The 16,921-nt window shown below is 40.3% G+C and overlaps 1 protein-coding gene across 1 annotated transcript in view; it reads right to left on the bottom strand.

Annotated features, from left to right (window-relative positions):
- The window catches only part of ENPEP (glutamyl aminopeptidase (aminopeptidase A)), a 38,057-nt gene extending 34,151 nt beyond the window's left edge, over positions 1 to 3,906 (bottom strand). Inside the window, exon 1 of the mRNA XM_010293080.1 lies at positions 3,052 to 3,906. Within this exon, the coding sequence (XP_010291382.1) occupies positions 3,052 to 3,665 (614 nt within the window). The 5' untranslated portion in view covers positions 3,666 to 3,906. The remainder of the gene's footprint in view (positions 1 to 3,051) is intronic.
- Positions 3,907 to 16,921: the final 13,015 nt, after the last annotated feature.

The raw sequence follows: 16,921 nt of genomic DNA, 5'->3' as shown, positions 1-16,921 counted from the left end.
TTCCCTAAATTCAGATCCATTACTGCTTCTGAGAAACTTTTCTCCTTGAAGAAGAAATCCAGTAGTGCTACTTCTGTACACTAAAGAATATTGTGCCTTTCCCTAATCAATAAAATCCTAAATGCAAGTGTCCCTGATGAGATGTGCCCAGCTGAGTATCTTTTATAAGCCTCTTCTCTTATGGAGGACAGAGAGAATTCCTATAAAAGGGAAGCCATACCCTGTCACAAATAGTAGTGCAAAATCAAAAACAGCTGTTGTGACATGATTGTATTATCTGTAATATTAAGGAAAAAATAAAAGGGGGTTTTAGCACATTCTTTGAGAGGAATTAGTGAGTTAAAAGAACCCATTACACCAGGCAAGGACTCTTCTTGTGCTCCTTTCCCTAGTATCTGAAAATAATACAATTGCAACATATTTATGCTCACTGCATCATGCAAAGTAGGGAAGGACTGTTATTCCCCTTTCTTCAATAGGGAAATGAAATGCACAGACAGAGGAATAGCTTTACCAAAGGATTTCAGTTCTTACAGCTGGATTCAGGCACCCACAGGAGGATCTAGGCAGGTCTATGTCTAAAATCTGCTTTCTCAAAGGTTCTTCTTTCCTGCTACCCACCTGCATGCACACACTTTAAATCGTTGTGTTCCCAAGGTATCTCAAGATCCACTTCTGGGCATGTCCAAAAGCACCTTTGTCCTGACGGGGATTGTGTGATCTGTCTGAACAGGATTCCCAAATGAGGCATTCTTCTCCCTAACATGACTTGCAGGCATGTTCAGCCCATGTCTATGTGTTTTCCGCAAAATGTGGTGGGAGATTTGAATCTAAGCAACATCAGGGCCTGGACTTGTGCCCAATTTGTAAACAAAAGGCATTATAGCAATGACTTGGCAAACCTTTGTCCTCACAGATAGATAGCTGGGGAGCAGCTCAGCCCTGGGAGATGACTTTCCAGTGTTATTAATTCTCTCAAAAGGTCCCGCTGTTTCTAACGTTGCCCAGAAGGGATGGGGGAGTAGGTTAATTACAAGTTGGCTCTCATTTTCACCTCAGTCTCCTTCTCGCTAACATCCACTATTAATAGACTTGCTTGACTTTTGCTATTACCTGATCCGATTTGTATTTATGTACAACATGACAAAAAAGGAACTATTGGGGTTGAAATTGTCCAAGGGTGATGTCTGCCTCAAGCAAAGGCAAAATAAAAAAGCTAATTCCAGTCAGTATTGGTTTTGAGTAAAAAGCCAGGGGAAAATTCAGTTTTAATAAGTAATAAATACCTTCCCTCACCATCCTTCCTCACCCCATCCTATCACTTAGCCTCATAGCAGCAACTTGGCGGGTGGTTGCTTTCATTTCAAAGCTGTACTTATCACTATCACATACATTGCCTCTTCCATCCCCACAAAAAATCTGCCCAAACTTAACCACATGAAAAGCATTTCAGAAATCACCATTCACTTATTCTTATTAGAGCCCTTCTCAAGCCTAACAAACAAACTCACACGCTCAAGTTCCTTTCTGTGCTGAGTGTTTTCAGATTGCTGGCTAGGATCATCCTTGCAATTATAGCTTCCAGCATCCAAATCTAGAAGTAGGAATCCCTCAAAATGAGCTTAAATTTTATGCTTTCTTTAGCTTATGAAGTTCTCCTTTCTTCCTGACATCAAATGCTTGGTCCTTGTCTTCCTACACTGTCTGGATCTGAGGGATGGGCTTTGCTTTGTGACTCAGGAGACCTGTGTGGTGGTCCTGCTATTCTGGTGTTGTGACAGAACTGGGGCAATTCATTTAATATCTAGGTATCACTCACCAATAAAAATGAACACACCTCAACTTAGACAAATGCTAAGAGGTTACACTTTAAAACTGCTGTGGGGATGTCTGATGCTCAAAGTATAAAACAAAAGCACCTTTCGAATCAGAGCCATACTGAGGTGGTAGACGGAGGAAAACAAGACGGAGAGAGCTGGCTGAGGTTCAAGCTGTTCTTTACATGGCTTCTTCCCAGATCAGATAACTGCGTTTAAGTATGAAAAATCAATGCTTGTTTTTTCCTCTGCCTCTTGGATTTGCTGCTGCTGGTGCCTGTCCCTGCTGCTACTCCTAGCATTGCCTGTTAGCAGCTGAATGGAGCTGATGCAACCCTCACTCATGACACCATTGTCCCAGGAGGGCAAAAAAGTGCCATGAATATGCACCAGTGTTTGTCTCTGTGTTCCTGAGGCCTTGGAAAAGTCCAGCCAAGTTTATCCTCTAGCCTTAAAGGCTGGAATGAATCACTTCAGAAACATAAATATTGGAAAATGGATGAGTGTCCTCTCCATTCGTTAACTGCAAAGAAATGCTTCTGAGCAGTGGGAAATGTTTTTTTCAGGCTTCCACCTTGAAGTAGTGCAAACCTGGGAAGTGGAATGGGTTAACTGAACTGGTAGTTCAGTTTGTAATCTTTCAATAACTATTGATATATTAAAAAGGAAAAGCTGGAGCACAGAAAAACCAAGTCAAAGATAACCTTCATCATTTGGACTTTCCTACCCATAATTTAAACCAGCTGCAGGAGGGACAGGGAAGTTCTGGTTTGGATATTTCTCAGGCTTACAACATCAAGGAGGCAAAATGTCAGGAAAACTGTCACAAGGGCATTTTACGCCGAAACTGTTACCTTGGGGAGTGACAAGAGAGTGGTGAGAGCTGTATGCTATTTATTATACTACAGAGGTAAATACAGGCCTCAATCCCTCCATCTCTCTGAGGGAGCCATTCATAAAGCTCAAAGGTAACCTGGGACCAGTAGAGTTTGAAAAACATTTTCAGAATAATAATAACAAACCCATCATCTCTCCAGCCCACATTCCCTTGTCAACAGCCAAAGGGTTTTGAATACAGCATCTTCCTTAGGGGAATGAGAAAATTAAAGAATAGCCCAGAAATGTCAGCAAGTTGGTGAGAGACAAAAATGAGAAGCTGAAACAGGAACAGGGCAGGCCTGAGCAAGTAGAAATAGAGAAGAAAGTTTAATAAATAAAAGAAATACTGCTTTACTTGATTTGTCCATTCTCAGTGTAGGTGGTCCTATAAAATCCAACCAGGGAACCATTCAGCCAGCCTTGAAACTTCAGGGTGAGTATATAGGGATCACTTTCATCAGTGACAGAGAGCTCTGCTTCTGCCTTCATCACTACGTACTCTTGCGGCTTGTACCCAAAGCAATTATTCAGGGCAATCTGCTGTCCTGAGGATTTCCGGAGTGTAGGCATTTCTGTAATCTTGGTCTCTCGCAGGTGGAGCCATAGGTAGCTGGTAGATTTTTCCAAAGCAATAGAAATATTGACTGTCCCAGTGTAAATGTCTGTCTCCATTTCAGGCTTCATTTCCAGATCATAGTGGACAGGCTTGACATAAATGGGTAGCCTAAAATGCCTCCAGTCTCCACTGTCATCATTTTTAGGAGGACAGGGACCCAAATCCACTGGGGGAGGAGGATTTGTTGGCTGATCTGTTCCCCCTGAAGGTTGCTGAGATTTAGGTCTGCTCAATCCCACACCAAGCCCCACGGCAAGGCCTACAACGACCACAACGCCACAGATGACAGCCACATGCTTTGTCTTCATGCAGTACCTCTTGGACTTCTCATCCTCAAAATCCATGCCCTCCATCTCTGCTCCCGGGTCTGTTCTTAGAGCAAAACATTAACTGTAAAAAAGCGTACTAGTCACTTCAGCACTTGCATTCAGTAAACTCAGCAGATTTGGTTTGTATTTTAATTGTGTAGCTATAGCTGTTCTCTGCCTGTCTCCCCCACCTCGCTTTCCACGAGACACTCAATTAATTAAAGACAACATGCATTTGGAGGAAATGTGAATGATCAAAAGGAGCGCGGCTGAGCTGGGAGACGGAGGGAACCAACACAGAAGAACATTGTTCCTGCCGTGCTCCCCTTATAAGCAGCACAACCCCACCCCCAGCCCCTCCTGCTCTGGCCTGAGTTAAATATAAACCAGTGCTATGTTAATCAGCAGTTAGGAGATGATCAGATGCCAAAGCTCTGTCAGCAGCTTTCAGAAAGAGTTTGCAGATAGAGGTGTAACTGCTCCAAACCCTCAACCTTTGCCACTACTTCTTCCTTTTTTCCCCCACTGTATCTTGTTTGGGTTTTTGAGGTTTGGGGTTTTTTTTTACTTTTTCCTCTTACTTGCAAAGATTTCCTCGAATTTCCACCCCATAGTTTGTGAAATGACATCTCCAAAGTCTCAAAAATCACATTTATCTTTCAAGGTTTTTTCAACTGTTTCCCCTCTTTTCTAGGCTCATTTACCTTTGCTGAGTAATTAGGGGCAGTCATGGGCAGAAGAATGCACAGTGGAACAATAAATTTTGATCACTGACTTCAAACTTTAAAACATGTCTAATTCCTTCCCCCACCCCCATACCCTCATAGGGTCAATTTTCCAGGAGGTTGCTCATAACCATGCATGCAAGCTGGTAGCCTGTGATAGCATTGCCTTGCTGGTCAGCACAATTACAGTACTGCCTGTGAACCCTTGCTGTAAGGGACACTTCTAAATGCAGCTATATGATTTACATACTAAAGATCTAATTTAGCATGTCATCACGATGTGGCGCTTCATTGAAACAAATTAATTGGATAGAGCCTGATTCTGCTTGGGGGAACTTATTGTAAGTAAGGCCTTGCTAAGCCTGCAAGCAAGATGTTGCTAATGCAGTATGAAACTGGGTACAGCAGTAGTCTTGACCTTGTCTGATGCTGAACTAAAGGAAAACAGTGTGGAGTAGAAACCTCAGTCCCCAGATCTCTTAACCCTTTTCCTCCACTTATGGGGCTCACTTGAGTAGATTTTTAATCAGGCACATCAATTTTGCTTCATGCCTCCTGTTTTAGTTTATTAGGAGACAGATTAGCGTCACTCTTCACATCAGTTACAACTCTCTGACTACTTAGCCTCTTTTTTTTAGTTTTTTTCTTTGAGATGGATGAAGTTTCACCTGTATGGGTTCACTTAGGCCCTAAAATCAGTCAACACATGTTCTGAATGAGATGCACTGAATCAGGGAATGAGTTTTTTCAGGATAGACTTAATCCAGTCTGTTTAGAAATGGATCTGCTCACAGGCTTTATAAGTCTCGCTTTGAAATACTGAAATATTGCCAGCCACCATGGGGAACTTTAGTCCCCCAATCCACATCAGCACTCTTACAGCACACTACTATTTATAAAACATCTTGTTTTAAAGGCAAGGTTTTCCAACAGGAACTGAGAAAAGAAAAGGTATTTTTGCAGAGCATCAAATTAACCCTCACACAGATATTTTCAAAAGTGAAAAACCAATGCAAAAAAAACCAAGCAGAAAGCTAAAAATCTGTTTCACATTATATCTGTTTTTATTGTTTCCCATTTCTCTGCTGTGATCAAAACTAGATATGACATGGGAAACCAGTGCCCTTTAATGGATTGGGTAAGAATTTAACTTCTAGCAACAGAGCCAGCATTGAAGATCACGGTCTTAACATTTAAAACAATTTCAGCTTTTCTTTTGTTCTGATTGGACAGGACAAGAAAAAAGAGCAAGAATAGATTTTAAATAAGACATCTTAAGCCAGAGCAGGCCATAAGTGATGAGATAGTAAATGTGTCTTGATTTCAGGCATGCTTTTTATATCAGTCCCATTTTCATTCTCCTTAACCATGAGGTTTTCTGTTACATTTTTAATCTGAAAATGAAAAATGCTGTTTGAGCTTATAGACTGCAGAGCAGGTTATTTTCTGTAATTATGAAGTGACTTGAAGATTTTTCACTGGTAACAATTACACTCTTCAGGAAGAGCTAGGAAACATGTGGATGAGCTGGTCTTAAATAGCAAAAATATATGTATTTCTTATCCTAAGCCTTAAAAACAACATAACAGCAAAAGCTATTACAAGCTAATGAGGAGTGACAAACAAATTAGCTCAACAAGTAGCAGAGATTATCGGTGTCTTCTGCCAGTCAAGAGCAGTTATACGCAAGCTTTAGCATTGATCTTCTCTTTATAAAAACTGTGGTTCAAGCCTAATTGCAGCCAAAAATAGGTATAATATATTTCTGATAGTGGTAGTTATGAGCAGACTTATCCTTCCCATATCAGAAATATGCTTTGTTCCTAGCTGACAACACTAGGGTCCCCTAAGAGCACTAAGAAACTGCCTAGCTGTCTTGGCAGCTAAGGACCAATGACCCAACATACATGTCCAAAGATAAGACAGGGCTCAAACTCATAATTCCTCTATGCAGGAGCAATAAAGGAGGGCTCCCAAAGGCAATTCTAGTGCTCTCCCTGCTTGGGGAGTGCTCCAGGTGCTCTACCAGTGCTCCAGGTAGAAAGAGGCAGGGGACAGGAATCTGCTTCCCCAGAGAAGAGAGCACCATGTCCTTCATCAACACGTATAGATACTTTGTCTACTCTCCCCCCATGGGCATAAGATGATGAATCCCCATATGCAAAGTGGAACCAAGCTCACCCCAAACTGCTCCAGCATAAACCACAAGCATGACTGCAGGCAAGTGCTGGCCAAGCTTGGAGGTGTTTAAATTGCTTTAGTTTAATTTCTAGAAAACTGAAAAGAGATTAAAACAGTTTTATCAGTCACCTGGAAAATGCTTGTATCTGCTATCATTTGTTTGGTGTTTATTTTTAATTGAAGCAATTTCACCTTAAGTTAGGATTTAGTTCTCACTCTGCACTAGAATTACTACACTAGCTTAACCCTGCCTCGTTGGCCACCTAAAATGGAGTGGGGTATGAAGTGACTCGACTCTATCATGACATTGCTGGTGCAGACGTGTACGTGCCTGTAGGAGCAATATCCAAGTATCTTTTCAGACAACTACCAGGAATATAAATGAATCCTAATTTTTATCCACAAGTTGTCAACCATTCATTTCCAATGTAATCTCCAATTTTATGTTCGGAAAATGGAATAAAATTTCCACAAGTGACAATGAGGATCAGCACTAGCACAGGCCTGCCGCAGGCACTCAGAGAGAAGTCGCATAGTCCCAGGAAATCCTTAACTGAAGCTGACAATGAGAAAAGAGCTGCTCTGGAAAGCATGAAAGACATGAAAATAAATTAATATATTAAAAAAAAAGAAACAATCAAACACCACTGCAACTCACAACAAATGAAAGACCTCTGAGCCAAGTCCATCCTCGGAATAATATGAAACACTTAGCTGGGCCTATGCCAAGGAGGTCTTTGGCTCCCTGTGTCCAGGGACATTAAGGCAACATGAGGGCAGCAGAGTCTAAGGACCTCTGATTTCCTTCTGTTCTCTGAGCTGCTCCTGCCATGAGATTTAGGGATACCATAATAAACGGAGCATCTCTGCCTCCATCAGGAGGAATTTGGCTCTCTTTATGCTAAACTAACACTCCTTGTTAGATTTGTCATTGCAAAAAAAAAAAAAAAGCATGAAGCAAGCTGCTGTAGTGACTCCTTTCTGGCAGAACTGCACTTGTAGATTTCTCCCCTGTGGCCCTCTATCAAAAAAGAGTTTTGGACATTAATTTGAGAAATGTGAAACTGGTTGTGGTGTTCCACCAGGTCACAAATGAACTGTGTCAGAAATAATTCCCTTGTCCAGTGTTTTCCTATGTCTGTGATGACTGAGTTTGTTTGCATCTTTGGCTTTGAACACCCTCTAGCAATCCTTAATCCCCTAGAGTTCACAAGACTTAGTAATTACTGGCTTGCAGTGGTCCTTGTTCCACTCACAATTTTTTCTGTGACAGTTTTTAACTACAAAACAAGTCCTTTTGGGTTTGTGTTGTTTGGAAATGCAAATATTTTGAATTGATTTGAGAAGGACGATCAGGGTTTCTTCAGTCGTAATTGATTCCCCATTTAGATCTTTGAAATCTGGCCCCAGCTGTGAGGTACTGTTGGCTGCGGTGCCTCGACAAGACTGCGTTATTTCCTGCTGCAGACCAACGAGCACCATAGATAACACAGCAGTTGAAGCACAGTGCAGTCCCACCACCTGTTCTGGGTTCTACTGTGTTCCCCCAGCAGGTCAGTGCTGGATGTTTTATTTATCACTAGGGTCAAAGCTAAAGGGAGTTATTTCAAAGCCTCTTCACAAGTAAGTATTGTGGGTTACCTTTAGTAGAGACTTTATTCCCTTTCTTTTTTTCCTGTTTCAAATTCCTGGATGTAGGTTCTGTGCCTTGAAATGTGAATGTCATCTCTTTCTTACACTGTTTATGTAAACAAAGCAAGCTAAACTGTATTCATTTGCTTCATTGTAACCTCATATCATATCACTTAATCTTCCACTGCACTTCTTCCAAGACGAGCTTGCTTGGGTTCTTTCGTTCTAATCATTAGTTTCTAATACAAAACCAGAACAGTCTGGATGCTGGTGAATACAGTTCCAACTTCCCAATTCTAACAGGTTTTATCATTTTTACATTTTAGTACCCTATTTCTTGTCAACACAGATCATTAAAATAGAGTTTATGGCTCTGCACTTCAAACTCTAACTTCCAATATGAAATGTCCTTTTTTTAAAAACATGCCTTAGGAGAGTTCTACTGTATCAATGAAATACAATTTAACTTACATGGACATTTTTTCAAACTCACTCAACACACATCTTGTTTAACAACTTCCTGAGCAAAAGTGAGAAAAGCAACAAGCTTTTACAGTGTAACCTCTAGTATATGTTGGGACACCAGCAGGCCCACAGGAAACCCAAATACTGCAGTTTAGAAATTCAATGGGAAATTCCTTGATGAGCTTCTGGAGGCATTTTATTCTCTTAGAATGAAAAACTTGCTTTCCACTCTTCACTTTTTTTTTGTGAGTGAGGGTGATACCTTAGAAGACCTCTCTCCACTTGCAATTCAGGGCACTACTTTTAATCTGTCTGATATGAGTTGCAGTTCCCCGAGGTGGCACCTCTGCCCTTGAGCACTGCTGTGTCGTTCGGTGCACAGTTATATTGATCTGTTTCTATGTCTAGATAGCAGGGCATGAGAAGAAAAGCATTTTGATGGAGGAGAGGTGTAAAATTTCCTTCCTACCTTGAGTGGCCCCAGCCTTCTGTTAACCTTCAGGGCAGTCTTAATTGTACTGCTTTCTCCTTTAGAAGCAGGGGGAAGTTCAGAGGCTGAATAAATGAAGATGAAACATTAGTCAGCCCGGTAACGATGTCTGCTCAGCATGCAGTGATAGTACTAAACCCAAAGATAATACTAGCTTCATTGAGCAGGTAATGGAGATTACTGTGGAAAACAGTATTTTCAGTTGAAGGCATGTTTTCACTTACAGTAAATTGTGGGTTTCTCATCTTACTGAAAAAGATATAGTGGAAATAAAAGAAGGCATCAAACTAACTGGCAAAACAATCAGAATGGAAGGGTCAATCACCCTTTTAATCACTAAAAGAGATTAAGACACTGAATCTTGCTCTCTTACAACTGTGTGCACTGGGAGCAATTCCATAACAGTCAATAGCAATGTGCTTGAGACTCTGAAAAAAGAGCAATAGGATATGATAACAGTGTAAAAATAGTGGGTAGCTTAGATTAAGATAGTTTAGCTATCCCATAATATAATAGCAAGGAAACTCACAGAGCTTTCAAAGGCAGTAAATTTGACACAGATTAGAAGAAAAACTTTCATGTTACTCTCACGTATATCTCACCTGTGGCATTCATAGTGAGGAGCCACAGATGCTATTTATGAAGCATCTAACACAAGCCACCGAGAAGCAGAACAGTGGACGAAAAGATTTCTGATCTGTTTTGCTGTATAAATTCATGCAGTCCTTTGCTGATGAAGGTGCATCAGAAATCATGCCAAGTAATAATAGAAAAATAATTGCTCTCATGATTTCCAGCACTAGAAAAGTCACATAAATGAAACCAAGTTAATGGAAGAGGAGACGACAGTTAAACATTTTTGCTCAGTTGCACGTGTTATCTCAGGGGAATTGTCTGTCAACATGTATTTAGGTTACTTCCAAGTTCTACTTCCAATGCTACCTCTGCATTTGCCCTTGGTTTAATTTTCTTGGCCAGTGTGATGAAGCTGACAAAAGAGAAAACAATTGCAGTGGCATAAACTCTTTCATTTACTATTAAATAAAAAATCACTTTTTTCTCCCTTTGTAAACAGGATCATAGTTATATTAAGGCATTTGAAAATGAATCAAGAGATTGGGGGATGAAAGAAAGTCAACAGTTATAAATCTGGTTACCTTCCCTCCCTTCCCCCCAGTTGAATCTATTTAACTGCAAAATGGAAATAATAGAACAAGCTATATCTTTGGGACTTCATCCACATTTACTTCATCTGTTTTGCCCTGCATGGAATATCTCTCTCTTTCAAGGACTAGCTCTGTTTTCATAAGTCCTTATCTGCCCTGCCTGGTTACTGCCAAGAGCTGCTGCACTGGTTGGGTAGAGCAGGAGATGAGATAGGCAGAGATCAGTTGACTGATTCTCAGGCAAGTCCCTAAACCACTCACCACACACATTTTCACAAACAGGTGTGTGTGTGAGGGTTGGTGAGGTATATGCACTGGAGTACCAGTTAGCAAATTTGCCTGAAAGGGGATGTCACATTAGGAGGAGGGCTCTGACATTAGTAATATTTATTTTGATGATATTTGGGAGTCATGTCCTTCAGAGCAACAGGCAGCCAAATGTTTTCACACAAAAAGAATACTATAAAATATTTTGCGCTATTGCTGATTTGGGAGTATAATTTTATTGGGCAACAGTAAATCCTCATACCTAAATTAATTTTTATTATGAGCAGCAGCAACCAAAATAGTAGGTGTTTCTACACAAGGATGAGGACATCTTTGTTCTTCAGGCATATAAGATGTTATTTTGAGCTTGTATGCAGCAATGCAGGTTGCCAAGAGCATAAATGAACAGACCAGCAAAATTTGGCACTAGTTAAAGAACGCACTGAAGAAAAAGCAGCACAAGCAAAATCAAAAAAATGCAGGAATTTCAGATCTTACAGATGATCAAAACAGTATTTCATCCTCCTTTTAAAACCAGCTATGGAGTCACATCCTTTATACCCAACACCAAATGGAACCAAAGAGGCTTAGAGTTGAGGACATAATCAAATAGTGTCTTGGGCTATCTGGATCCAATTCAAGGTTTTAACCCCTTGACCAAGACATTCTCCACTGATAATCAGATGTCAAATGAGGTTGGATCTTATGCACCAATTCAGTTTTAAGTTTGTAGGACCGCTACCTCTGCTGTCCCTGGAGAAGTTTAAGCACTGGTGTTTTACAGGATAAGCTACAGGATGGGATATTGTACAGCCAGGTATTTCCTGCAGAGCCTTCTTTCCCTTCTCACTTTAATTCACTTTTTTCTTTTCCTTTTCCTTAAATCCCTGGTAATACTGTACCAGGAATCTTCCTTCACTAAAAAGAACTTCCTTCAGAGAACTTAGCTGCAAAAAAATACCAACAAACCTAATAAATGAAAATGAACATAAAAGACGACTTTTCAGACCCTGTCCTAATGTCTCATAGAAACACTTACTACTACTTGTAGATGCTGTTTTCAGGCTACTTCTGGTTCCTTCTGAAGCCAATAATAATGTTTCCATTCAATGCAGAGAGGCCAAGAAGTAGAGCAGAGAAATGAAGGCCTACATTTATTGCTATGTCTGAGGAGAATGTTTAGACATAGGGTGTTTGATGCTTCTTCCTCACAGAACATTTTTCTGTTTATATACTTCCATTCAAGAGCAGCTTAATGGTTTTAGATGGAGTAGAGTCTTGGTCCTTGCCCAGAGAGTACATCTGCTGGTACTAGACATGAGAAAAATGTAGGGCACTGAAAAATGGAAAGGGAGAATGAAATTAAGTGACAGGACAATTATATTGGCATACCCATGCAGGCAGGTAGGTATGTGCTATTCATCTTGATTATTTGTAATCCAACATATATAATTCATATTACATGTAATTCATATTACATGACAGGCTCTCATTCTGTTGCCTTGCTTCTTGTAATGACACAGGACCTTAAATGAATTTCTTTTAAATTAAATAATTCAATAAAAAATCTGCTCAGCCGAGAAAGAGCAATTTGGGCTCTCAGACAAAGCAATCTCCCGCTGAATTATCAGAACTCGTATCTATGGTGCAATCAACAGTGTTTTTCAATTGTGGTGAGTCAGTCTAAAGATTAAAAAGTCAAAGGACAAACTGTTCAGCATAGTTTTACAATGATCATACCTTACTTTTCCAAGAAAAGAAAGTTGTTTCTGAAGCATATACTTAGTGTAACAATAAAGCAAGGTGCAATCTATTTAACTCCCCCTCACATCTTTAAGTTTCATGTGATTCTTAGAGGAAGATACACTACTACAGTGATACATAGCAACAAAAAGCTCTCTCAGAGACAGAACTTCAATAATTTTCTCAAGTTTATATAAAAATTTGTGCATCAAGTTGACTATGATGTAAGGGCATCTCTGTACAAGACCTGAGTCTGTCTACTCCAGGTGGAGGGTCAGACTTTTTTTCCAGAAGCTATGCCACCCTCTTCCTTCCATCTGGTTTGGTCTGTAATATCCCTGTTATTGACAGAGATGTTCAAATCTTCAGGCATGGCCAGTAGGAGGAAAAAATTAGAAAAGGAGCTAAAGCTAGTCACAAGTTATGGAGAAGCTCAAAACAATACTGTCTTTGTAGTCAACTACAAAGTTTTTAAGGTAAAAGGATACTGAAACCTATTTCCAACCCCCATCCTTCCTGCTTACTATTCTAATTGTCTCCTATCCCAGACTAGGACAGATATCTGAATTGTTGGTATTTTGGGGATATTTTGCCTAGATTGCAAAGGAATGCTTCTGACTATGTGGAACATTTTTATGGTGCTGTTTTAACAATACCAAGTAAAAAAAACTTAAATGTTCTAGACAGAGAAATAGAAAGAGCTTTTTCTGCTTTGCCAGGGTGGGGTTTGGTTTTCTTAACTCTTATGTTCCTCTAAGAGGTAGGTGCATATTTAGTGCTGTAGAGAAAGCACAGTTCATAGCCTTGCCTTCATGCAAACTCACTGCAGTTTAACATGCTGCACAAGCTATTCCTTATTGTCCTGTGGCAATATTTTGGCACGCGCTCAGCTGAGACTCCCAGATTCACATGAAGCATTGAAAGAAGTGGCCCAGTTTTTCAAGTGTTTCCTAGTGAACTTAAGCACTCCATTTAACTCTGAATCTTCAGAAAAATGAAATAAATAAAAATAAGAATGGCCAAAATCGAAATCTAGATTTTTGTGAAGAAAAAGCAAGAAAGAAGATAAGAGGTAAAAAAAAAAAAAAAATCAGCACCTGCTTTCCAAGGTTATCCTGAAAGCTTATATGTATTACATGCTGCAGCTCTGCGCTCTTGGAATCCTATCAAAAACAGTGTTATACCCCTGACTATATGTAGACTTGCAGGCAGAAATACAGCCTGGTTTTAACAAAAAGATGAGCTCTTGTTATGCTTGTCTGATCATTTGTATTATTGCCATCACCACATTGAGCTGAGTGTCTATGCTCACATCATGACAGCCCTTTCCTGCAGTACAGGGAGGGGGGACTTTTTGGACTTTCTCTGTCTCCTGCATTATACTGAAAAAGTCCCAGAGAGGAAAGTTGTTATGTTGCTTCAGATCATGTGCGTGACCAGCAGCGGTGCCCAGGCAAATTCTCTCTGTGGCCTATTAGTCCCTTTTATCTGATGACCGTAAGTGCAGGGCTCAGAGGAGGACTCTGATATCTGGCGCTCTCATTCCACCAGGAAATAAAAATCAGCACTAATCCCGCAGCCTCACCCAGGGCAGAGCACCCGGAGTAGCAGGGATTAGAGTGATTCTCTGGAGCGGTGCTGATCCCACATTCAGCCCTGTATCACAACCCCTCTGAGTAAGCAAGTGGGGTACTGCCTGCTAACCAAGTCCTTGGGAACTACCTCAGTTCAGACAGGTCATCATTTCTACTGTCTCTGATTCATTTCTGCAATGCTAAATACAGTGTCTCCTCAAAGCCTTTGCATTCCTCTTTTGGGGTCAGTAAAGACCCTCACCCATTAATGACTTTTGGCAGGGGAAAATTCTAAAATTCAGTTATTTGGGTGTTTTCCAGCACAAGTTCACAGCTTTAGGAGCATCAGAAATCATTGTAACAAGGGAAGGAAAGTGCTTTTATGCAACAAATCACTAAAGCCACCTCCCCCCCAGGAACAGCATGAACTAGTCTCTTAAATACAGTTCCAAATCCCTTGATCTGCTGGGATTTACAACCTCACCCAGAAAGCAAAGGGTGAAGCCAGGCAATGACCAGGGAGCAGAGAAATGGCCTCAACTGCTCTGAATAAAAGGGCCGGGAAGAGAGTGGCCAATGGAGGTGGTGGCTAAAGGAACTTGCTGTCTAAGGTGAGGCCTGATGATTGAGTTTTCTGCATATCTGCTGTGGAGGATGGATATATGTAAAAATATTTCCCTGGATGAGCAGTTAATGAGGTAACCTGCTTGGTTTTGGTTGGTTTCTTTTTGGCACCTGTGTGACTCAATGACAGATGTGTAACTCTTCAGATTCAATTCCCTCATGCTAACATTACACACGCAGCCTCTCGTGTCCATCTGCCACCAACATAAGAGCAGCCAGGACCAGACCTGTGTTTATGCCTGTCCCCAAAGCTGTGTGATAAGTTCTATACTTTAGATAAACAAACTCCAAAAGTTGCAAGCTAAGTGACCTGGAAGTGGTGGAAATGTGGCTCTGAGGAATTTCTGTATCAGATTATGATTTACTTTTCTGTTCCAGCAAGTGGAAACCCATGCTGCTTTCCTGAGCTGCCTATCTTGAAAAGGTACTTTTGCTATTTTCATAAGGACAAGCTTCCATTGTCTTACTCTGTGGCAACCTCGTTGCTCTTTTATAAATAGGAACAGATGTTTCACTCACATACCAATGAAGCACAGGTGTGGAGAATAAAATTATTTCCTCCTGATTTAGTATTGTTTCCCTTTCTTCACACTAACTTCTCTGTGAAGATAATCCACTCCCCTGTTGGCCAGCCATTCAAGTTGGAGTGGAAGAGCCAGGCTGTGCTCCCTCCCATACATGCTGTCCCAAGAACATCTGGATTTAACACTCCTGTTCTCTTCAATGCCCAGAAGTACAAAAGAGATGTCTTTCTGCAGCTATATGAAGGGGATAGTGAGGGAACCTGAATCAATATGCCTGATTATGAAAATGGTGTCAAGGTACTGTCCTGTTTTAGATTTTTGTTGATAGATTTGCAGTATTTTGAGTATAGGTAGACACAGCTGTTGGCTCTAAGAGCAGCGTGTTCCTTAAATGGAAACCTGGTATTCATTTTCAGAAGGATTCCTGTGTTATAGTACTGCAATTAGTCTTCTAGTTAATCAGGTTAATAGTTTACTCAGGATTCACCAGTATGCTCTGAAATGCTAGAAATGGCTCTAGCTTATTACATGTTGTTGGACTTTATTCTTTCATCAGGAGTGGCTTTAATGGTTGTCAAATTACACAGAAATAGTATTCCTGTTCTCCCATACGGAAAGTGGAACAAGTATAACAAATGGTCTGATATGAATGTTGATTACCACAGAAAGATTTTTGAAAGTGACCTTCAATTAAATAACCTCAAAGTTGTATGAAAGAGGCACTAAGTTTCAAACATCACTTTATTTCAGAGATTACCCAGCACATGACTGTTAACATCTGTACTTTAGGTGCCTCCTTCACTGATGATTTTTGTTTAAAAGAAACCAACAGGCTAAAAGAACAGACTCTTACTGTATCTAGATGACCTCCCTCTACTCATGTAAACAGCAGAATAACGTTTACCTGCCATCCCATTTTGAAGTTAGATGTTTAATATTGCTAATACTTAAGATGCACTTAGTCATTCTGGTTCTGAAATGTACTTTTATAAAGTGAACAGTGCAACTTCTTTTTACAACCTAGCCATTTTTACAGCCAGACTCTGACATTTCATTACTACTACATAACTTAAACTGTGCCATTACTTGTGCACGATAGCTGTAAGTTACTTCTCTGGAATGAAAAAGGAACCTAATCCATTAAAATGCTCACAGTGCTGACATACACAGGATTCATTTGCAAGACAATATACAGGCACCCAACAGTTTAGTTGTTCAGATCCTTCATGCTTATTCTGGTGCCATCCAAGGGAAGTGCTATACTTTCTAGAATATGAATGTGAGGTCTCAGTTCACACTGTGCTGTTGCGGTCATTTTTCTAAAGTGGTGAGAGGTACACTCGCATCAGTTGCTTTCTCATCTTATCTGAAATTGTTTTTCAATTCCATTATGCCATGACTGTCTTTGTTCAATCTTTGAGGTCAACAATATACCTGTATAGTACTTTTTGTCAAGGTCTTAATTTTGCCTTTCTTGATGTTTTCCTGTAGGCAATATTAGTTTCTTCCAAAGACCTTTCTCCTGAAAGGTGTCAAGGGAGCACTTGCAGAAGATGTTTGGTGGACATGCTTAGAAGCCTTTCTCCATGCACAGGGCTAAAATACTATCTTTAGTGTGAGTTTCTGTGTGGAGTACAAAAAGTAAAATGATAAAACTCATATTCTTTAGGGAGGAGTTAACAGGAAAAGCCTGCAGGCTTTTCATATCAGACTACACAACAGATAGTAAAGCATGCCCTGCCATGAAATGTTGGGCTCCAAGCTGGCAAAGCATGCTGGTACTCTGGGTTAATCATAAGTAGATTCAATTTTTACTGGGGAAAGAAGGATGTTGAATGAAGAAAGATTCATATTCACATTGACCAACTGATATGATACTGAATGAGAGTATAATCTGAGCAATGAGTAGA

This window comes from Phaethon lepturus, unplaced genomic scaffold, assembly GCF_000687285.1.
Source record: "Phaethon lepturus isolate BGI_N335 unplaced genomic scaffold, ASM68728v1 scaffold16938, whole genome shotgun sequence".
Lineage (NCBI taxonomy): Eukaryota > Metazoa > Chordata > Aves > Phaethontiformes > Phaethontidae > Phaethon > Phaethon lepturus.
This window is presented reverse-complemented; position numbering and strand designations above follow the sequence as displayed.